Here is a 22,775-nt window from a genome sequence, read left to right as displayed (position 1 = left end):
CTCCATTCTGAAGGAAATCAGCCCTGAGTGCTCACTGGAAGGACAGATCGTGAAGCTGAGGCTCCAAGACTTTGGCCACCTCATGAGAAGAGAAGACTCCCTGGAAAAGACCCTGATGTTGGGAAAGATGGAGGGCACAAGGAGAAGGGGACGGCAGAGGATGAGATGGTGGGACAGTGTTCTCGAAGCTACCAGTATGAGTTTGACCAAACTGCGGGAGGCAGTGGAAGACAGGAGGGCCTGGCGTGCTCTGGTCCAGGGGGCCACGAAGAGGCGGACACGACTAATGACTAAACAACAACAACATTCAATAATAATAATAATAATAATAATAATAATAATAATAATAATATTTATAACCCACTCGTCTGACTGGGTTCCCCCAGCTACTCTGAGCAGCTTCCAACATATATAAAAACATAATAAAACATTATTATTTAATTAAACATTAAACATAATAAAACATTAAACACAGGGCTGCCTTCAGGTGTCTTCTAAGGTTGTATAGGTATTTATCTCTTTGGCTCGGGGGTCACATAACTCCACACCCTCCAACATTTCTCTGATGAAAATAGGGGCAGCTTGCTGTTGTTTAATCGTTTAGTCGTGTCCGACTCTTCATGACCCCCTGGACCAGAGCACGCCAGGCACTCCTGTCTTCCACTGCCTCCCGCAGTTTGGTCAGACTCGTGTTTGTAGCTTCGAGAACACTGTCCCACCATCTCGTCCTCTGCCGTCCCCTTCTCCCCTACCCTAAGGAGCAGCTTAGGGGCAGTTATTAACATTTTATACTGTATTTTATGCTGTTTTTTATTTCATCAATTGTTTTAAATTTGTTGTTAGTTGCCCTGAGCCCAGTTTTCTGAACCGGGAAGGGCGGGGTATAAATAAAAAATTATTCTTTATTATATAAAATCAAATCAAAAGCAATAACCCAATAACCCCCCCCCCCAAAAAAAAAAGCCACATTCTAAAACTTCTCTATACAGGGCTGCCTTCAGATGTCTTCTAAAAGTCACCTGTATTGTCCTTGACATCTGGTGAGAGGGCGTTCCACAGGGCAGGTGCCACCACCGAGAAGGCCCTCTGCCTGGTAGTCATTGATAGCTCTCTCTCCTCCAGGAACTCCAGAATCACAGAACGGTAAAGTTGGAAGGTACCCTAAGGGTCATCTAGTCCAACTCCCTTTTAACGCAGGAATATGCAGTTGTCCCAGCAGGGTATCGAACCTGCAACCTTGGCATTTTCAGCACCATGCTCTAACCAGCTGAGCTATGCAGGCAGACTTCTCCAGTCCTCTTTCAAAGCTGCATTCAAAGTTGGAGACTTTAAAAATATTGCCGCATTCGCATACATGAAAGCAGAGCGGAGAGACACAGGCTGAAGTTGGATGGTCATTTGCCATGGATGCTTTAGTTGAAATTCCTGAATTACAGCGGGTTGGACTAGATGACCCTTGGGGTCTCTTCCAAATCTACAATTCTTCTTTGGCGATCCCTCGTAGCCGAGTAAGATTGTCTTCCATAAACACGGTTTTAACAATGAGTCCGTAAGTGACTGTGGAGGCCAATTCTGGATCCACACGTCCTTCCACAGTGGGGACATTGGTTCCGGGCGGGAGTTGATCACGGTGTGGATTTGCCGAATGTGCCTTCCTCTTAGCACATTTCTCCCTTGCATCCTGAGTTCGAGTGTCTTCAAAGCCCATGACACCTTTGGTAAAGGCTGTTCTCCAATTGGAGCGCTCGCAGGCCAGTGTTTCCCAGTTGTTCCCAGTTTTAGATTGGCCTTGAGACAGTCTTTAAACCTCTTTTGCTAACCACCAGCATTACGCTTTCCATTTTTAAGTTCGGAATAGAGTAGTTGCTTTGGAAGACGACCATCAGGCATCCGCATAACATGACCAGTCCACCGAAATGGATGTTGAAGAATCATTGCTTAAACACTGGTGATCTTTGCTTCTTCTAGTACACTGGCACTAATTTGCCTGTCTTCCCAAGTGATGTGTAAAAATTTCCGGAGACACCGTTGGTGGGATCTTTCCCATGATTCTAGGAACCACGTGTAATTGGAATCGCGCAAGCGAAATGTGTGCAGGCACAGCTGTGTTTTGCTAATTAAACAATTAAACCCCTGTGTCAGTAATATCCCAAAGGCAACACAATGACCAAGTACAACAATGCGATGTCAATATATACTCTTTATTTAATCTATACAGAACATTGAACCACTGCTCCACAGCAATTGCTGTTCATACGATTCCATTCACCCTATAGATGGGTTTATGAAGCATTTCTGTATCCTTCTGCTGTGCTGAAGAAGAATTCCACGAAACAGTGGGAATATCCGGAATCACTGTTCACAACGTCTATTTGCGGACCACATCGGCAGTGTTGGAGGTTATAAAACAAATCTTTACGGCTTGTTTTCAGCAGATAAGAATCCGACCCATCGCTTTTTTCAGAGACTTGCATAGTATAGTCTACAAAGACTTTCAGAGACCTGTAAGACTTGTGTTTATTTGGTTCTATGTTTTCAAGAGAATCCATCAAGAGTGCATATTTTGTGACTTTCAGAGATTTAGAAGATTTTTGTTTATTTGATTTTGCAGAGAGTGCATATTTCATATACCGTATTTTTTGCTCTATAAGATGCACCTTTTCCCTCCTAAAAAGTAAGGGGAAATGTGTGTGCGTCTTATGGAGCGAATGCAGGCTGCACAGCTATGCCAGAAACCAGAACAGCAAGAGGGATTGCTGCTTTCACTGTGCAGCGATCCCTCTTGCTCTTCTGGCTTCTGGGATTCAGAATAATTTTTTTCTTGTTTTCCTCCTCCAAAAACTAGGTGCTTCTTATGGTCTGGTGCGTCTTATGGAGCGAAAAATACGGTGTTTCATATTGTTCAATGTTCTGTGCAGATTATATAAAGAGTTTATATTGACATCGCATTGTTGTACTTGGCCATCATGTTGCCTTTTGGATATTACTAGCGTTTTGCTAATTGGATGGGAGACTGCAAGTTCTGCCTCGCGGCTCTGGAAAGGAAACAGCAGCAGGCTTTTATTTCATTTCATCTCGGCGCCGTGAGCTTAGCGTTCAGCAAAAGGGCCTTGAACCTCCCTGAGGGGCAGCGCTCCTCTCCTCTGCCCACCGCCAGCTCCTGACGCTTGCGACTTTGGTTATTTCGGTCTCTCCCGACTCCAAGGCCAGGGGCTGCACATGCGTGCGGCGCATGAGTGCAAGGCTGAAGCCTCTCTGCTTGGAGAGCGTTTTGTTCATTATTCAGAGGCTGATTCTCGGCAAAGGATTTAATGGAAGGAGGGGAGGCAGACGGGCGGACGAGGCCTCGGCTGATTGGCAATGTGCCGTTTCGCCCAGGTGAAAAACAAAAGCAGGCCAAGGCCACATCTGCAACGTGCGTTTTCTTACGCCACTTTAAACAGCCACGGCTTCCCCCAAAGAATCATGGGGTTGAAGAGCTGGAATGGGACCCTAGGGGTCATCCAGACCAACCCGCTGCAATGCGGGAATGTAGTTCGTTTATACATTTCAATAATTTTAAAGCCATTTTAACATTTCAAAACTTGCCTTCCTTCCCCCTCTTCCTGCGGTTCCTTAGATTAATTTTTAATATCTTCTGCATATCCAAATTCATTTAATTTACTTGTTTATTCATCTTCTTTAAATATATACAGTGGTACCTCGGGTAAAGTACTTAATTCGTTCCGGAGGTCCGTTCTTAACCTGAAACTGTTCTTAACCTGAAGCACCACTTTAGCTAATGGGGTCTCCTGCTGCTGCCGCGCCACTGGAGCACGATTTCTGTTCTCATCCTGAAGCAAAGTTCTTAACCTGAAGCACTATTTCTGGGTTAGCGGAGTCTGTAACCTGAAGCATCTAGATCAAGGGAAGTCATAGTGCCACTGTATTCTGCTCTGGTCAGACCTCACCTGGAGTACTGTGTCCAGTTCTGGGCACCACAGTTCAAGAAGGACACTGACAAACTGGAACGTGTCCAGAGGAGGGCAACCAAAATGGTCCAAGGCCTGGAAACGATGCCTTATGAGGAACGGCTAAGGGAGCTGGGCATGTTTAGCCTGGAGAAGAGGAGGTTAAGGGGTGATATGATAGCCATGTTCAAATATATAAAAGGATGTCACATAGAGGAGGGAGAAAGGTTGTTTTCTGCTGCTCCAGAGAAGCGGACACGGAGCAATGGATCCAAACTACAAGAAAGAAGATTCCACCTAAACATTAGGAAGAACTTCCTGACAGTAAGAGCTGTTGGACAGTGGAATTTGCTGCCAAGGAGTGTGGTGGAGTCTCCTACTTTGGAGGTCTTTAAGCAGAGGCTTGACAACCATATGTCAGGAGTGCTCTGATGGTGTTTCCTGCTTGGCAGGGGGTTGGACTCGATGGCCCTTGTGGTCTCTTCCAACTCTATGATTCTATGATTCTATGTAACCTGAAGCGTCTGTAACCTGAAGCGTCTGTAACCCGAGGTACCACTGTACTCTTATAAAACTGCAGTTTGTTACAATAACCCTGCCAATGTTTTTATCTGTTTACAATTTATCTGTAAATATTCAATAAACCATTTCCGTTCTTTTATAAAAAATTTGTTATCTTGATCTCTTATTCTTCCGGTAAGTTTGGGCCATTTCTGAATATTCCATAAGTTTTTGTATATATTCTACCTTTACTGGGACTTCTGCTTCTTTCCATTTTGGGGCAAGTAACTTTCTTGCCGCTGTAGTCCCATACATGCAGCGGCGTAGCGTGAGTTGTCAGCACCCGGGGCAACGCAAGTAATTTGCGCCCCCTAACCCGGGGCAAGGAACGTAATTTGCGCCCCCCCTAACCCCTAACCTGCGAGTTGCCGCTGGCACTGCCACCCAAACGACGCCGCTTGCCCGGAGGAGGAGGGGGGCAGAGAGGCGAGGAAAATGCAACATGGCCCAGCAGCTGCAGCAGCAGCACCGGCGGAGGCGGGGCTGTGAGGAGGGGCTGCCTGGCGCGTCCTCCGCGGCGAGCGCTGAGAGCCGCTGCCTGCCGGGCGCCTTCAGCCCGGACGCGCGCACAGCTCGTCGGTTCCGCGAGACATGCGGCTCCACTACAGCCTGCGCCCGAGGCTCTTCGGCGACTCCGGAGGCAGCGAGCGCGCCCCCCCAGATGTTGCGCCCGGTGCGGCCGGCACCCCTGGCACCCCCCACGCTACGCCACTGCATACATGAATAAGTTTCTAAACAGTTTAGGTAGTTCTGTCCCTATAATTCCCAAAAGAAAAGCTTCTGTTGTTCTTTACAATTATTTTAAACATCCTTTTCAATTCGTTATATATCGGTTTAAACCAGGCATAGGCAAACTCTGCCTCCAGATGTTTTGAGACTACAATTCCCATCATCCCTGACCACTGGTCTTGCTAGCTAGGGATGATGGGAGTTGTAGTCCCAAAACATCCAGAGGGCGGAGTTTGCCTATGTCTGGTTAAAACCCAGAATAGTTTAAGAGTCAACACCAATTCCCAAGGAATTCTGGGAATTGTAGTTCTCTGAGGTGCATGGCGGGGTCTCCTCCTAACAGATCTCAGCACAATTCACAAACTACAGCTCCCACGATTCTTTGGGGAAAGCCCTGACAATTTCAAGGGACTTCTTTGCTATACAACTTTTGCCAAATGCTGAAGGCGTCCCCCTTTACCCTGGTCTTCGACACCTGAGTTTAGTGTTTTCAGACTCACTCTGTTCTTGCGGCTGCAATCTGCTTTAAATTCTGCATTTTAAATTGCTGTAACCCTCCCTGCTGGCGAAGGGTGGGGAATTAATGGAATTCAAGTATTTATTTTATTTCATAGAATTCCTATACCGTTGGATTGCAGGAAACGTCAGAGCAGTTTATAAAAAGAACAAAAGATTGTTAAAAGCACTTTAGAAGTTCGAAATGTTAAAAGCACTTTCGAAAAATTTAAACCAGCAATAAACGAGAAACCCGCCAGCATTCCAAATATCTTGGTACACTTGTCTGGACAGAAATGTTTTTAGCTCAAGGTGGGGTTCATGGTTCTCCCCTTCCTCATTTAATCCTCACAACATCCCTGTGAAGTATATTAGGCCAAGAGACAGTGATTGGCCGCCAAGGTCAGCCAGCGAGATTTGTGGCTGCCGGGAGATTCGAACCCAGGTCTCCTAGTCAAACACTCTAACCACTACCCCACACTCAGGGCTGGATTTAGGTTTGATGAGGCCCTAAGCTCCTGAAGGTAATGGGGCCCTTTCGATGTCCAGCTGTCCTTTGTCAACAAACAATTGTCGCTGTTTTTTATGTCGAATATATGCTCTATGGCAGGGGTCTGCAACCTTTAAGACAAAAAGAGCCACTTGGACCCGTTTCCGAAGGGAAAAAAACTGGGAGCCGCAAAACTCGTCATTATAAAAATAACTTTTTTGTCACTTTTTTATTATTTCTTTGTTTGACCCCTCAGAATTACTCCTCCTCATAGAAATAAACGTTAAATTAACAAGTTACCTTTTTGTGTGTGTGTGTTCTTCACTCCCCTTCAAAACAGTGACCAGCGTCCATGCCCCCTTTCAATGCAGTGACCAGCGTACATGCCCCTTACAATGTAGCGGGCGGGCGGGAAGGTGACGTCGGGACGGTGCGTGACAAACACACGCACGGCCCCCATGCGACGTCACAGCCAGTACAGCGCCCGCCACAGTGGGGAGTGTCGGGGCGCACAATGCGCCTCCTCCCCTCGCTAGTATCCGCCCCGGAGCCGCGGCAAAGGTGTAAAAGAGCCACATGCGGCTCCGGAGCCGCGGGTTGCAGACCCCTGCTCTATGGTAATTTATGGACCTCATAGGTATCTCAAGCCATTTGCACATGCAGAATGTAGGCACCCTATACAGTGGTGCCTCACAAGACGAAAAGCATCCGTTCTGTGATTCTCTTCGTCTAGCGGTTTTTTCGTCTTGCGAAGCAAGCCCATTGACGGATTAGCGGATTAGCGCTATTAGCGGCTTTTGGCGGCTTATCTGCTGATCGGATCAGCTGATAAGCGGCTTAGAAAAAGGGGGGAGGAGGGAAAAAAACCCGCAGGAACTCGCAAGACATTGTCGTCTTGCGAAGCAAGCCCATAGGAAATTCATTTTGCGAAGCACCTCCAAAACGGAAAACTCTTTCGTCTAGCGAGTTTTCCGTCTTGCGAGGCATTCGTCTTCCGGGCCACCACTGTATATAGAAAAGAGCAAACCAGTGATATTTTAGGGAGCAGGCAAGCAGGCAGGGCCCATGACTTACATCTTAGGAGCCTACACAACACAAAACACTGTTGCTCTATGTAGGTTTTATTTTATTTGTTTTTTATCTTATATTTTGGAAATGTACATCCAGTTCCCCCCCCCCTTTAATTTTTTTTGGGGGGAGGCTAAGCTATAGCTTATGGGACGTGGGTGGCTCTGTGGGTTAAACCACTGATCCTAGGACTTGCCGATCAGAAGGTCGGCAGTTCGAATCACCGCGACGGGGCGAGCTCCCGTTGCTGGGTCCCAGCTCCTGCCAACCTAGCAGTTCAAAAGCACGTCAAAGTGCAAGTAGATAAACAGGTACCGCTCCAGCGGGAAGGTAAATGGCATTTCCGTGTGCTGCTCTGGTTCGCCAGAAGCGGCTTAGTCATACCGGCCACATGACCCGGGAGCTGTACGCCGGCTCCCTCGGCCAATAAAGCGAGATGAGCGCCGCAACCCCAGAGTCGTCTGCAACTGGACCTAACAGTCAGGGGTCCCTTTACCTTTACCTTAAGCTATAGCTTATACGTAAATCCGCCACAGAGCAGCACTGTTTCCATGAATAAAGACAACAGGCAGGTAACACTGAAGACCTCCACCCTCCATTCATATCTAACAATCGTCCCTGCAGGATTCAGCCAAGGCTTTGTATGCCCAAGGCAGACGCCAGCTGTGCACAGCACTAATTGGCCAGGGCCTGTGACATCACGGACTGCCCCCCTTTTCCCCTCCATCCCAGGAGCACATTTGTGTTTCTCTTTCGCCGTGCGTTTCAAACGAGGCACCCAGCAGACATTAAATTAAATCTAACTTCCAAGTGGAGTTTAATTTAATTTTGCAAAAGATGTTTTGAGGCAGACAGCTCGTTTGACACATGGCGGGGAGGGGAGGCGAACAATAGAATGACTCAGTCTGATTTCGGTTTTGCTGATGTCAAGATCAGTGCAAAAGGGGGGGGAGAGATCGGGGGGTGGAGCCCTGAAAGGAGGAAGGGCGGGGAGAAAAATATGGGGTGTATTTTATTGTTAAAGTTATCGCTCTATGTACCCTTAATATATTCATTTACCTGGAAGCGACCCCCGCTTTGAACTGAACGGGACTTATTTCTGAGTTAGTTTCCTGAATGAGAAGTTCCACCCCTTATTTATTTATCTATTATTATTATTATTATTATTATTATTATTATTATTATTATTATGTCTCTGCAGCTAGCACCATCCACATGCTTGCAAATGGGCCAGACATGCTGTGCATCTGAAACACATCCAAACACACATTTAAACCCCTTGGCTTGCTCCCCCCCAAGGAATCCTGGGAAATGTAGTTTCCCACTCACAGAGCTACACTTTGCAGTACCGCTAACAAACTACAGCTCCCAGGATTCCCTGGGGGGAGCAAAGTGCTGTAAATGTATGTTGGTCGTGCTGTGGATCTGCCCAGAGTATAAGGTCCTTGCCCCAAAGACCTTACAATCTAAAAAGCTCAACACAGCGGAAACAAGCAGAGGGAAGGAATCAGGAGCGAAGCAATACCTGGCTGTTTTCAGCGACAGGTGTTGAGGATCTTTTCAGACAGCCTCAATGCAATGACCTAATGGGGTGCTGTTATTTTGGTCAGTTATTTTGGGGTGATGTATGGAAGTGAGAGCTGGACCATCAAGAAGGCTGATCGCCAAAGAATGGATGCTTTTGAATTCTGGTGCTGGAGGAGACTCTGGAGAGTCCCATGGACTGCAAGAAGATCCAACCCATCCATTCTTAAGGAAATCAGCCCTGAGTGCTCACTGGAAGGACAGATCCTGAAGCTGAGGCTCCAAGACTTTGGCCACCTCAAGAGAAGAGAAGACTCCCTGGAAAAGACCCTGATGTTGGGAAAGATGGAGGGCACAAGGAGAAGGGGACGACAGAGGACGAGATGGTGGGACAGTGTTCTCAAAGCTACCAGCATGAGTTTGACTAAACTGCGGGAGGCAGTGGAAGACAGAAGTGCCTGGCGTGCGCTGGTCCAGGGGGTCACAAAGAGTCGGACACGACTAAACAACAACAACATTGTCTGGTAACCCCCATAAGAACTGAGGGAAAGGAGGGAGATACAGAACGCTGGAAAAGGGTTCAGCTGTAGCGGCCCAAGAGTAAAGTTGCCAACGTATGTGTTTGTGTGTATAAGAGGAGAGCCTCTGCTTCTCCATCTTCTCCCCCCCCCCAAAAAAAAAAAGCAGGTAGAATTTTTAGTCTGTGAAGACTGCACTGCATCTCCAAGCCAGGAAAATGACCCGCTGTTAGATGTCTAGACACCTTCCACGGACATCTCACAAAGCACAGGAGCCTTGCCAGGAAAGAAACTGATAATGTTGGCAACCCCTCCTTGGACATCGGTGAAGATTGGGGGAGAAAGAGAAACTTTATCTCTGACACAGACGCAGAAAAACCACCCTGGCAGAAAGGAACGGCTTCATACGAATGTTGGACACTGCCTTATGCGGAATCGGATTATTGGTTCAACTATCAGTGGGGTCCATGCACAGGCTGGCAGCCGCTATGCAAGGTTTCAGGCAGCCCTGAAAATACCAGGAATTGAACCTTCTCCATGCAAAACAGGGATGCGGGGGGCGCTGTGGGTTAAACCACAGAGCTTAGGACTTGCCGATCAGAAGGTCGGCGGTTCGAATCCCCGCGACGGGGTCAGGTCCTGTTGCTCGGTCCCTGCTCCTGCACACCTAGCAGTTCGAAAGCACGCCAGTGCATGTAGATAAATAGGTACCGCTCTGGCGGGAAGGTAAACGGCGTTTCCGTGCGCTGCTCTGGTTCGCCAGAAGCGGCTTAGTCATGCTGGCCACATGACCCGGAAGCTGTACGCCGGCTCCCTCGGCCAATAAAGCGAGATGAGCGCTGCAACACAGAGTCAGACACGACTGGACCTAATGGTCAGTGGTACCTTTACCTATATATATTTATTAATTTTTACATGGAATTAAAAAAAATAAATCATACAACATATTTGGGTGTGGTCAGAGGCAGAAGTGGGTGTGTCCAGAGGAAAAGTGGGTGTGGTCAGAGGCAGAAGTGGGTGTGTCCAGAGGCAAAAAGTGGGTGGGGTCAGAGGCAGAAGAGGGTGTGTCCAGAGGCAAAAAGTGGGTGGGGTCAGAGGCAGAAGTGGGTGTGTCCAGAGACAAAAGGTGGGTGTGATCAGTGGCAGAAGTGGGTGTGTCCAGAGGGAAAAGTGGGTGGGGTCAGTGGCAGAAGTGGGTGTGTCATGGAGCAAAAGGTGGGTGTGGTCAGTGGCAGAAGTGGGTGTGTCCAGAGGGAAAAGTGGGTGGGGTCAGTGGCAGAAGTGGGTGTGTCCAATTGCAGAATTGGAAGGGACCCTAAGGATTGTCTAATCCAGGGGTCGGCAACCTAAGGCCCATGGGCTGGATGTGGCCCAATCGCCTTCTCAATCCGGCCCCCGGATGGTCCAGGAATCAGTGTGTTTTTATACGAGTAGAATGTGTCCTTTTATTTCAAATGCATCTCTGGGTTATTTGTGGGACATAGGAATTTGTTCACTCCCCCCCAAAACAATATAGTCCGCCCCGCCCCCCCCCATGGTCTGAGGGATGGGGGACCGGCCCACAGCTGAAAAAGTTTGCTGCTCTAATTCAACTTCTTGCGATGAATGAATATGCAAGTGTCCCATCCAGGGATCGAACCTGCAACCTTGGCCTTATCAGCACCATGCTCTAACCAAGTGAGCGATCCTTTGTATATTTCAGCCATACAGAAATCAGAGGTTTCGACACCCACACCCCTCCGACATCTCTCCACCCAGGAAGGCATGACGAATTCTCAGAGTTCAAGGACCCATTCCAGACAGGTAAAATTGTTCAAGGAGGGCACAGAGGAGGGCAGGTGAGAGGCATGGCCTGGAAAGAGGGGCTGGTGGTGCAGGGGGGAGAGCCGCAAGGGTCAGTCAGAGGGGCCTGAAGCGTCATGTTTGGGTCCCGATCCTGAGTAGTTCCAGAGGCCGACAGGGGCTCCCCAGAGAGACGAGTTTCCAATGAGTGAAGGTCCTGCGTGAGTGTCTGGAGACAGTTGGAGGATGGATGACGGCCAACAGATTGAGGTTGAATCCTGACAAGACAGAAGTACTGTTTTTGGGGGAGAGGGGGCGGGCAGGTGTGGAGGATTCCCTGCTCCTGAATGGGGCAACTGTGCCCCTGAAGGACCAGGTGCGCAGCCTGGGAGTCATTCTGGACTCACAGCTGTCCATGGAGGCGCAGGTCAATTCTGTGTCCAGGGCGGCTGTCTACCAGCTCCATCTGGTACGCAGGATGAGACCCTTCCTGCCCGCGGACTGTCTTGCCAGAGTGGTGCACGCTCTGGTTATCTCCCGCTTGGACTACTGCAATGTGCTCTACGTGGAGCTACCTTTGAAGGTGACCCGGAAACTACAACTAATCCAGAATGCGGCAGCTAGACTGGTGACTGGGAGCGGCTGCCGAGACCACATAACACTGGTCTTGAAAGACCTACATTGGCTCCCAGTACATTTCCGAGCACAATTCAAAGTGTTGGTGCTGACCTTTAAAGCCCTAAACGGCCTTGGCCCAGTAGACCTGAAGGAGCGTCTCCACCCCCATCGTTCAGCCCGGACACTGAGGTCCAGCGCCGAGGGCCTTCTGGCGGTTCCCTCATTGCGAGAAGTGAGGTTACAGGGAACCAGGCAGAGGGCCTTCTCGGTGGTGGTACCCGCCCTGTGGAACGCCCTCCCTTCAGATGTGAAGGAAATAAGTAGCTATCTTCTCTTTAAAAAATATCTGAAGGCAGCCCTGTTTAGGGAAGTTTTTAATATTTAATGCTGTATTGTTTTTAACACTTGATTGGAAGCCATCCAGAGTGGCTGGGGAAACTCAACCAGATGGGCAGGGTATAAATAAATTATTATTATTATTATTATTATTATTATTATTATTATTATTATTACCTGGTACCTGAAATCCTTTGATTTGGAGAGACCAGGAACCAGAACCCTGACATTCCCAATGCAAAGCCTCCCATCCCTTGCCAAACTTTGCTGGTCTTGGATACTACTACTACTACTAATAATAATAATAATAATAATAATAATAATAATAATAATTTATTATTTGTACCCCGCTCATCTGGCTGGGTTTCCCCAGCCACTCTGGGTGGCTTCCACAGAGACCAAAAATACACTAAAATGTCACCCATTAAAAACTTCCCTGAAGAGGGATGCCTTAAGATGTCTTCTGAATGTCAGGTAGTTGTTTATCCCTTTGATATCTGATGGGAAAGCGTTCCACAGGGCGGGCGCCACCACCGAGAAGGCCCTCTGCCTGGTTCCCTGTAGCTTTGCTTCTCGCAGTGAGGGAACCGCCAGAAGGCCCTCGGTGCTGGACCTCAGCATCCGGGCAGAACGATGGGGGACAGCTTTGAGGAGCTGTAGGCAGGGATGGAGGCACTTCCTTCCGCAAGCCAAGTACACAGTTACAAACGAAGACAGGAAGCATCACTCAGGAAGACAGGAAGCATCATATGTGGTGGGATTGTAAAGTAATTAAAAAATTTTGGGAAATGATATACAATGAACTGAAGAAAATGTTCCATTTAACATTTGTTAAAAAACCCGAGGCATTTTTGTTGGGGATTGTAGGCAAAGACCTGCCAAAAAAGTTGAAAAACATTTTCATGTATGCAACAACGGCCGCGAGAGTTCTGGTAGCACAAGGATGGAAGACTGAAGAAACCCCAACTAAAGAATCATGGCAAGAAAAATTGATGCACTATGCAGAACTGGCAAAACTGACATATAAGCTACGGGACAAGGATAACTGTGACTTTAAGGATGAATTGGAACCCTTTGCAAAGTATCTGAAGACGCAACAAAGTGAACTGGACTCCTTGGCAGGTTTTGAATAAACATTCACAAACCTTTTATTGATAATAATCAGCTAAACAGTTTGAGGATCTATACAACTTTGTAACATGCAGAAAATAGCATTATTGGAGAAGCCAAAGAATGGAACTGAGGGAAGTTGGGGGGTGGGGGTGGGGTTTTGTGGGGGGAAGAAAAATGGGGGGGGGAATAAGGATATGTTTTTGGAAAATATATTTTGTTATAACTTTGAATATTTTTTTTATAAAAAAAACCCAAACACATGCTTCTCTTCCTTCTCCTGCCTGCTGCCCAATAAAATTTTAAAGATGAGCCCCTGGAGAACTGAGCAAGTTTTTGGCCGCATAGCCACACCCCTTTCTTTTTCCTGAAGGCACAAATTTCGGGATCCACTCATTCCACTTCCTAAGAGAGCTCAGTACCAGCAAGACGACCAAACGTGGTTATCCGAATTCCAGTTATTTGCCTTGGGGAAGGGCTGTAACAAAATGGGGCAGAGCGTCTCTTTTGAACATGGGAAGTTCAACCTGCAGTTCTGTGCGGCTGCCATAAAACTTAGGGAACAAGCTGTGCTACCAAAACGATTCAGGTTTTAAATTATAATTTTAGGTCATATTTTAGTGATCCAGATTTAACTGCCACTATATCTGAATTGTATGGGACGCAGGTGGCGCTGTGGGTTAAACCACAGAGCCTAGGACTTGCCGATCAGAAGGTCGGTGGTTCGAATCCCCGCGACGACGGGGAGAGCTCCCATTGCTCGGTCCCTGCTCCTGCCCACCTAGCAGTTCAATAGCACCTCAAAGTGCAAGTAGATAAGTAGGTACCACTCCGGCGGGAAGGTGAACGGCGTTTCCGTGCGCTGCTCTGGTTCACCAGAAGAGGCTTAGTCATGTTGGCCACATGACCCGGAAGCTGTACACCGGCTCCCTCGGCCAATAAAGCGAGACAAGCACCACAACCCCAGAGACGGCCACGACTGGACCTAATGATCAGGGGTCCCTTTACCTTTACCTATATCTGAATTGTCTCTGTTATACCCACTTGCAATTCAATGTATTCCTGTTGTGTTTTCTGATTTTCCCGATATTGTAAGTTGCCCCAAACTGGTCTGTGACTGTAATAACAAAAATTCATTCGTTCAACCTCCAGTGGCGTCTCTGGGTAGATATGAGAAATTTCCCCTGACCCAAACTCTGCCAGTCAGTGTCAACAATTCTGAGCTAGATAAACCGGCGAGTCTGACTCAGTTTAAGGCCGCTGCCAATGAATGTTCCTATCTCTGCATACAGAAACATTGCAAGGAGGGAGATCAGAGGCGGGTGGGAGGAGACGGTTAAAAAAAAATGCAGCTTATTCACATTAAAGTTGCTAAAAGGAGCGATTTCCTGCAGGTGTGACCCAGCGCAGATGAACCCAGAAAGACTTACTTGCGTAGAAACCTGCTTATCGCATAAGCTTTCAATCCCCTACATAGTTTTTTTGTTCTCCAGGTCTATCGTATTAAAGTGGGATTTATTGCTGAGTAAGGATGCAGAGACGATGGGGGGGGTCAGTGTCTTGCCTTCACCCTTGGTACGCCGAGTTATTTAGAAGGACAATGTCCCGCCTTATGGCAAGGTCTTGGGGCAAGTCATAGTATTACGCAGCAGAAAACGAGGCAATGTCCTCTATGTCTGGCAGAATCAAAGGGGAAACCCCAATCACCTGATATCCCCGCCCCCCCAAAAAACCCCACCAGTCCCTGCAGCCCTTAAACTCTTATCCGGATTCTGGGTTATGGGGGCGAAGGGGCGCCATAACCCTTAGGCAACACTGCCAATTATCCCAGAGGTTGGGGCAAAGAGAAAACCAATCGCGCTTAATTTGCATGGATTAAAATATATATATTTAAGTTGGGTTTAGCAGAGGCATCATTGCATGGGTTTTTGTTTAAGCGGGGGGGGGGGAGTAGATTTGGAAGCAGAGGCTGACAAGCTGCGAAGGCCCTTCCTCGGACACGTCACACATTATATTGCAAGGAACTAAGCTCTGCGTTTTTAAAAAAAGCATTTGTTGTGGTTCGTTTTTCTCTCGCATCCAGCAGGCAACCCGCAGGTCTGCCCCACATAACCGACACGGGTCAAGCTAGCCAACCACCCATAGAAAGATTTGCGCTTTCGACTCGCAGGTCAACTTCATGGGCCCATTTTACAGTTCGGAACAATAAGCCCCGATGGGCAGAACAAGTGAGTTGGCTGAAAATACTGGTGGATCCAAAGGGATGGATTAGCAGCAGCCTGAGCAGGGGGGCGGGGTCTCTCGCCCCCCCTAAATGGCACCCAGGGGTGTCAGAAAGGTGCTGACACGCCTGGAGATTACCGCCCCTTCTTTTGGGGGTAGTTCTTCTGTGCAAACAAGGATGCCACCGGGAGAACATCATCGCCACGAAGGGCTTTCAAGAGCTACTCTGTGGGGCAGCGTAAGGGATGTGATGTTTGACTGTGGGGCCGCTTAGGATTAGGCAGGGCAGTGATGAGCAGTGGGTAAAGCAGCAGGGTCTCCTTCCCACCCACCCAGAGAGCGATGGACAGGGCGGCTGCTGCCTCGCTTCCCTACCTCTCAGCCAAGCTTGGGAAAGTTACTATGCCCCCCCCCCAAAATGCAAACACAGATCAAGTCCCCCCCAGGGTCTCTGCCCCCCTGGAGCAATGACTAGATCTCCCAAAACAAAGAAGGGAAAACTTTTCAGAGCGACCCACAATCTGTGCATTGGGGGGAGGAAAGTCCTTTGCTCCCCCCCCAAAGAAAAGAGAGGTCAGCCTTAGGGAAGGGGGGTGTCCTCAGATAGCCAGGTCCTTGGGAGACCCTCCTAAGCCCCATATCTTTTGGGGCTTGGGGGTTGAGGATAAGGGAGAGGGGCCTTGAGGGAGGGAGGGGGCGCGTTAAGAAGGGGAGGGGGGAAAGGAGAGTCTCCTTGCTTTCTCTACATCCACACACCTTCCGAGAAATAACCCAGGCGTTCTCCATGTTCTGCCCCCCATCAGAACACCCCCCCAAAAAAAACTGCTCTGCCCCACATCCAGGCAGCCTAACCAGCCACCATCCGATCAGAGAAGGCATTCTCCGCCCCTCCCGCCCCCCAAAACTGCCCCTACGTTTCCCAACCTGCCATTCCTGCTTCCATTTCCCCACCCCCGCCCCCCTCTTTGTGCCTTGCTTACATTGCCCCCCCCCACACAAAAAAACCCTCCTTCCCTCCTCCTCCCCCCCCCCACGCCGCCGCCTTTGGCCAGCTCAGCAGTGCGCCTTTGGAGATGGAGAAGGGAAGAGAAACCTCGGCACTCACCTGTCTCAGGTATCCTCAGGACGCCTGGGTCCTTGGCCCGCGTGGCCTCCTGGCTCTTGAGGGCTTCTCCGGGCATGGTGTGGCATCCAGCGGGGTTTGGGGGGGGGCGTGAAGTGGTCTTGAGGGGGGGGGGCGTTTAGAGTTGCCAGGCAAGGCGGCTGGATGGAGAGAGATGGAGAGAGAGATGCGGAGAAGGGACCAGGCGCTTCTGATGCGCTCTGCAGGCTGGAGGGAGGATGAGGTGGGATGGAGCCTGCGCCGTAGAGGGAGGGGGGGGGGACCTGGGAGAATCCAGCTCAGAGGTGGGGAGGGGGGAGAGGGAGGCTGGACCAGGCTGCTGCTGCTCCCCCCTCGCTGCCTGAACAGCTCTGTCATCCTCAATGATGTCAGCAGCAGCAGCAGCTCCCTCTATAGCAGGGAGGGTGTGGAAATTGTGGAAGCCGGGGGCGCCTGGTACTGCAGAAAAGACAGAGAGAGACAGGCCAGGCCAGACAAGAGGGCCCTGATCCCTCCAGGGCAATTGCATCAGCCTAGCAGGGAGCAAGAGCCTCTGCTCTCTCTCTCTCCATCCTCCCTCGTCCACCCAAAATCCAGTTTCTGGAAGCCACAGGAAAGGAGAGTTTTGCTCTTCAAGGCAGGTTTGTGGGTGCCCCGTCGTGGGCATTGGCCAGGCGAGGGCAGGATAGGGGCCCCCCCGGCCTGATCCAGCAGGTTAATAATAATGACGACAACAATAATAATTTATTAGTTATACCTCGCCCATCTGGCTGGGCTTCCCCAGCCACTCTGGGCGGCCTCCAACAGAACAGCAAAATACAATAACCTATTAAGCATTAAATGAGTTTGACTAAACTGCAGGAGGCAGTGGAAGACAGAAGTGCCTGGTGTGCTCTGGTACAGGGGGTCAGGAAGAGTCAGACACGACTAAACGACTAAACAACAACAACAATAATTAAGCATTAAAAGCTTCCCTAAACAGGGCTGCCTTCAGATGTCTTCTAAAAGTCAGGTAGTTGTTGTTCTCTTTGACATCTGGTGGGAGGGAGTTCCACAGCGCAGGAGTCACCACCAAGAAGGCTCTCTGCCTGGACCGAGGCCTTTTAGGGCTTTAAAGGTCAGCACCAACACTTTGAATTGTGCTCGGAAACGTACTGGGAGCCAATGCAGATCTCTCAGAACCGGTGTTATATGGTCTTGGTGGCCACTCCCAGTCACCAGTCCAGCTGCCGCATTCTGGATTAGTTGTAGTTTCCAGGTGACCTTCAAAGGTAGCCCCACATACAGCACATTGCAGTAGTCCAAGCGGGAGATAATCAGAGCATGCACCGCTCTGGCGAGGCAGTCCGCGGGCAGGCAGGGTCTCATCCTGCATACCAGATGGAGCTGGTAGACAGCTGCCCTGGACACAGAATCGACCTGCACCTCCAGGGACAGACAGCTGTGAGTCCAAAATGACTCCCAGGCTGCGCACCTGGTCCTTCAGGGGCACAGTTACCCCATTCGGGACCAGGGAATCCTCCACACCTGCCCGCCTCCTGTCTCCAAAAAACAGTACTTCTGTCTTGTCAGGATTCAACCTCAATCTGTTAGCCACCATCCATTGTTGTTGTTGTTGTTATATTTATTATTAATATTAGCAGTGCTTTTTATGTTTCAGGGGTACTCTCATTTGTCTCAAGAAAATCCCCATTTTATAGCTCAGATCAGGGGAAATGAATACAGTAAATGGACAAAAGATTCACAAAATATTTAGGTGCATGCGTCCCCCCAGGGGGAAAAACACACACTGAATATTAGTAATAGTACTAGTACTCCGTCCATCTGACTGGGTTGCCACAGCCACCCTGGGCGGCTCCCAATCTATACAAAACATAATAAAACATTTTTTTAAAATTCCCTAAATCTGTATTAAATACGTATCCCTCCCTTCGTCTCAAGGCAGCGCACAACACACAAATACAAGGCAAAAAGCACAAGATGCAGAATGCAAACAGGAACAGAAAGTATGGTTCCGTCAGCGCAAGACCCTTAATCTCAGCACCGTGGATTCCAGCCCCACAGTGGGCAAAAGATTCATGCATTGCAGGGAGTTGGACTAAATTATCCTTGTGGTTCCAATTCGAGTGGGGGGGACCACAAGCCAATAATGCCCCTCGCTGCCACAAACACATTTAAAAGGATATGGGATGTCGATCAGCCCAAGATCTGGTTGAAGAGGAACTTTTTTGCCTTGTTGTTGTTTAATTGTTTAGTAGTGTCTGACTCTTCGTGACCCCCTGGACCAGAGCACGCCAGGCACTCCTGTCTTCCACTGCCTCCCACAGTTTGGTCAAACTCATGCTGGTAGCTTCCAGAACACTGTCCCACCATCTTGTCCTCCATCATCCCCTTCTCCTTGTGCCCTCCATCTTTCCCAGCATCAGGGTCTTTTCCAGGGAGTCTTCTCTTCTCATGAGGTGGCCAAAGTCTTGGAGCCTCAGCTTCAGGGTCTGTCCTTCCAGTGAGCACTCAGGGCTGATTTCCTTCAGAATGGATACGTTTGATCTTCTTGCAGTCCATGGGACTCTCAAGAGTCTCCTCCAGCACCAGAATTCAAAAGCACCCATTCTTCGGCGATCAGCCTTCTTTATGGTCCAGCTCTCACTTCCATACATCACTACTGGGAAAACCATGGCTTTAACTAAATGGACCTTCATGGACCCCTTCATGGATCGCTGCCTTGCCGTGGCGAAGGGGCTTGAACAACTCAGAGAAGCTATGAACTATGCCATGCAGGGCCACCCAAGATGGACAGGTCCTAGTGGAGAGTTTTGACCAAACGTGATCCACCTGGAGCAGGAACCGGCAAGCCACCTCAGTATCCCTGCCAAGAAAACTCCATGGACAAAGACATTTTTGCCTAAAGGTGTATAATGAACCTCTTTGGGGAGAGCATTCCACAGACAGGGAGCCACTGCAGAGAAGGCCCTGTTCTCATGTTGCCACCCTCTGGACCTCTCATGGAAGAGGCACGCGGAGGGCCTCAGAAAATGATCTCAGGGTCCAGGGTAGTTCATATGGGGAGACGCAGACCTTGTTGTATTGGGGTCCTGAGTCATTTAAGGCTTTATTAGTCAAAACCAGCACTTTGAATGGGATCTATAAGCCAACTGACCGCTTGTGCAATCGGGAAATGGAAGGTAAGGCTGTTCATGGGGGGATGAAAATGGCTAGGGGAGAAAACTGAGAGAGCACTTCTTATTTTTAAAATATTTTTTATTAACTTTTCAGATTATACATTTCAAAATGAGCATCTTTCATTATAACCAAATCTTCAACGACTTCCCTCCCTCCCCGGAAATAGCGTGTGTTCACATGTATGGGCACACGCTTCCCCTGCCCTCCAGCCCGCCGCACGATCGGTGATGGAGACACCGGCCCGAAGCGCGGGAAGTTTGCTGGCCCCTTGTGGTGGGAATGTAAAAAGGTGAAATTCTTCTGGGACATGATATATAACGAGATGAAAAAAATGTTGAAATATACATTCATAAAGAAACCAGAAGCATTTTTACTGGGCATTGTTGGGAGTGATATAAATAGAAAGGAATATAAGCTCTTTTTATATGCAATAACAGCAGCAAGAATATTACTGGCCCAAAAATGGAAGCAAGAAGAATTACCGAAGATTGAAGAATGGAGGATGAAGTTAATGGACTATGCAGAATTAGATAAACTAACAGGAAGGATTCGAAACCGCCGGGACCAGAAATTCACGGAAGACTGGAGTAAATTTACGGACTACTTCAAAAGTATTTGTGAAGATCAGGTTTGCAAGAGGTTTTGTGAGGAGTTTTATTGGAAGTATTGCAAAATTGGAGAAGGAGAAGGATGATTTGTTAAGAGGCAATATAAAGTTAAGAAATGCATAAGAAGTGATTAAAACGGTGGATCATCAGAGGTGCTGATGGAAGTCTAAAAAGATTGTATAAGTGATAAGTTTTGTGGTACATTTTATAATTTTTATGTTAAAATCAATAAAAATTAAAAAAAAAAGTTTGCTGACCCCTGAACTAGATGACCCTCCAGCTCAACAAGTCTGTGATTCTGCAATAGTGCATGATAGATAGAGGTTTGTGTGTGAATCTTAGGTGCCAAAGGCCAGGACAAAAGCTACATTTCATCGAGGGCCACATTGGAAGCCCCGAACAATGCAGAGGACATCTGTAATCTGTACATTTTAGGGGCTTGTAATTTCCATAATTTGCATATCCTCTTAGGATGCTGGCAGAGGCCACATTGCAGTTCGTTGCAATGCAATGTTGCCGCAACAGACATCTACCCCCCCCCACCTCTCTCTCTCTGAATATTGTTACCTTCAGCTGCGAAAAAATGATCTCTTGATCCATAAACTAGGGCAGCACAGACATAATAAATGGGTATGCCTTTTATAAACTCGCCTCTCTGTTTTGTTCCTTTGGCAATGGACCAGGAACATTTTCGAAACTTAATGCTGCAAGGATGGATCTGAGAGAGAAAGAAAGAAAGAAAGAAAGAAAGAAAGAAAGAAAGAAAGAAAGATTATAGGTCAGTAAAAATTATGTTTATTTGCTGTGGGGAAGGGGGAGGGTTAGAGCTGTGGGGACCTTAGGGCTAATTCTCCCCTCCCCCTTTTCCTCAATATGAGATTAAAGGTAAAGGGCCCCCTGACCATTAGGTCCAGTCATGGGCGACTCTGGGGTTGCGGCGCTCATTTCACTTTACTGGCCGAGGGAGCCGGCGTACAGCTTCCGGGTCATGTGGCCAGCATGACTAAGTTGTTTCTGGCAAACCAGATCAGCGCACGGAAACGCCATTTACCTTCCCGCCGGAGCGGTACCTATTTATCTACTTGCACTTTGACGTGCTTTCGAACTGCTAGGTTGGCAGGAGCAGGGACTGAGAAACGGGAGCTCACTCCGTCGTGGGGATTCGAACCGCTGACCTTCTGATCGGCAAGTCCTAGGCTCTGTGGTTTAACCCACAGCACCACCCGTGTCCCCAATACAAGATTAATGGTGAGCAAAATACCAACTACTCAAAATCTGATTCAAGGCTCTATTTTCAGCCTTGAGGACTTGCAGGTTTTCTGAAGAACTAAGTCTGCAACAGCAAATTCCGTGAATGTGGTATCTGATTGCACGCAAAATTGCATGCGCACTTACCAGTCACACATAAAAATCCCAACGGGAGTAGTAAGGATGTGGAATCACTTTTTCTGGAGTGCCTGGAGGCAGTTGGAGGATGGATGGCGGCTAACAGATTGAGGTTGAATCCTGACAAGACAGAAGTACTGTTTTGTGGGGTCAGGGGATGGGCAGGTGTGAAGGACTGGTCCTGAATGGGGTAACTGTGCCCCTGAAGGACCAGGTGCGCAGCCTGGGAGTCATTCTGGACTCACAGCTGTCCATGGAGGCACAGGTCAATTCTGTGTCCAGGGCAGCTGTCTCCCAGCTCCATCTGCTATACAGGATGAGACCCTCCCTGCCCGCAGACTGTCTCACCAGAGTGGTGCATGCTCTGGTTATCTCCCGCTTGGACTACTGCAATGCACTCTATGTGGGGCTACCTTTGAAGTTGACCCAGAAACTGCAACTAATCCAGAATGTGGCAGCCAGACTGGTGACTGGGAGCGGCCGCCGAGACCACATAACACCGGTCTTGAAAGACCTACATTGGCTCCCAGTATGTTTCCGAGCACAATTCAGAGTGTTGGTGCTGACCTTGAAAGCCCTAAACGGCCTCAGCCTGAAGGAGCATCTCCACCTCCATCGTTCTGCCCGGACACTGAGGTCCAGCTCTGAGGGCCTTCTGGCGGCTCCCTCCCTGCGAGAAGCCAAGTTACCGGGAACCAGGCAGAGGGCCTACTCGGTGGTGGCTCCCGTCCTGTGGAACACCCTCCAACCTGACTTTTAGAAGACATCTGAAGGCAGCCCTGTTTAGGGAAGCTTTTAATAACTGAAGGACTATTGTATTTTAATATTTTGTTGGAAGCTGCCCAGAGATGGGTCAGGGAATGAATGAATGAATAAATAAATAATTTATTTTATTATTATTATTATTATTATTAGTGGCCTGACTTCAAGCAGAGACTTCACTTTTGGTCTGGGCCACACGGTGCTTCCGTGTCCAGGGGTGGAGCTGTCCCCAGTCGCCAGTTTCCAACACGAGACAGCATGTGACCGGAAAACCGATCGCGTTTTTCGCTTTGTGGGTGCTGCGACTTATTCTGGAGCCAGCAGAAGCCAGTC

The 22,775-nt window shown here is 48.6% G+C and overlaps 1 protein-coding gene across 1 annotated transcript in view; it reads right to left on the bottom strand.

The window, feature by feature from the left end:
- LOC309514808 (uncharacterized protein) overlaps positions 1-16,797 on the bottom strand; it is a 62,739-nt gene extending 45,942 nt beyond the window's left edge. Inside the window, exon 1 of the mRNA XM_082192125.1 lies at positions 16,510-16,797. Within this exon, the coding sequence (XP_082048251.1) occupies positions 16,510-16,585 (76 nt within the window). The 5' untranslated portion in view covers positions 16,586-16,797. The remainder of the gene's footprint in view (positions 1-16,509) is intronic.
- Between the last annotated feature and the right edge of the window lie 5,978 nt (positions 16,798-22,775).

This window comes from Podarcis vaucheri (assembly GCF_965113315.1).
Source record: "Podarcis vaucheri genome assembly, chromosome: 12".
Taxonomy (NCBI): domain Eukaryota; kingdom Metazoa; phylum Chordata; class Lepidosauria; order Squamata; family Lacertidae; genus Podarcis; species Podarcis vaucheri.
This window is presented reverse-complemented; position numbering and strand designations above follow the sequence as displayed.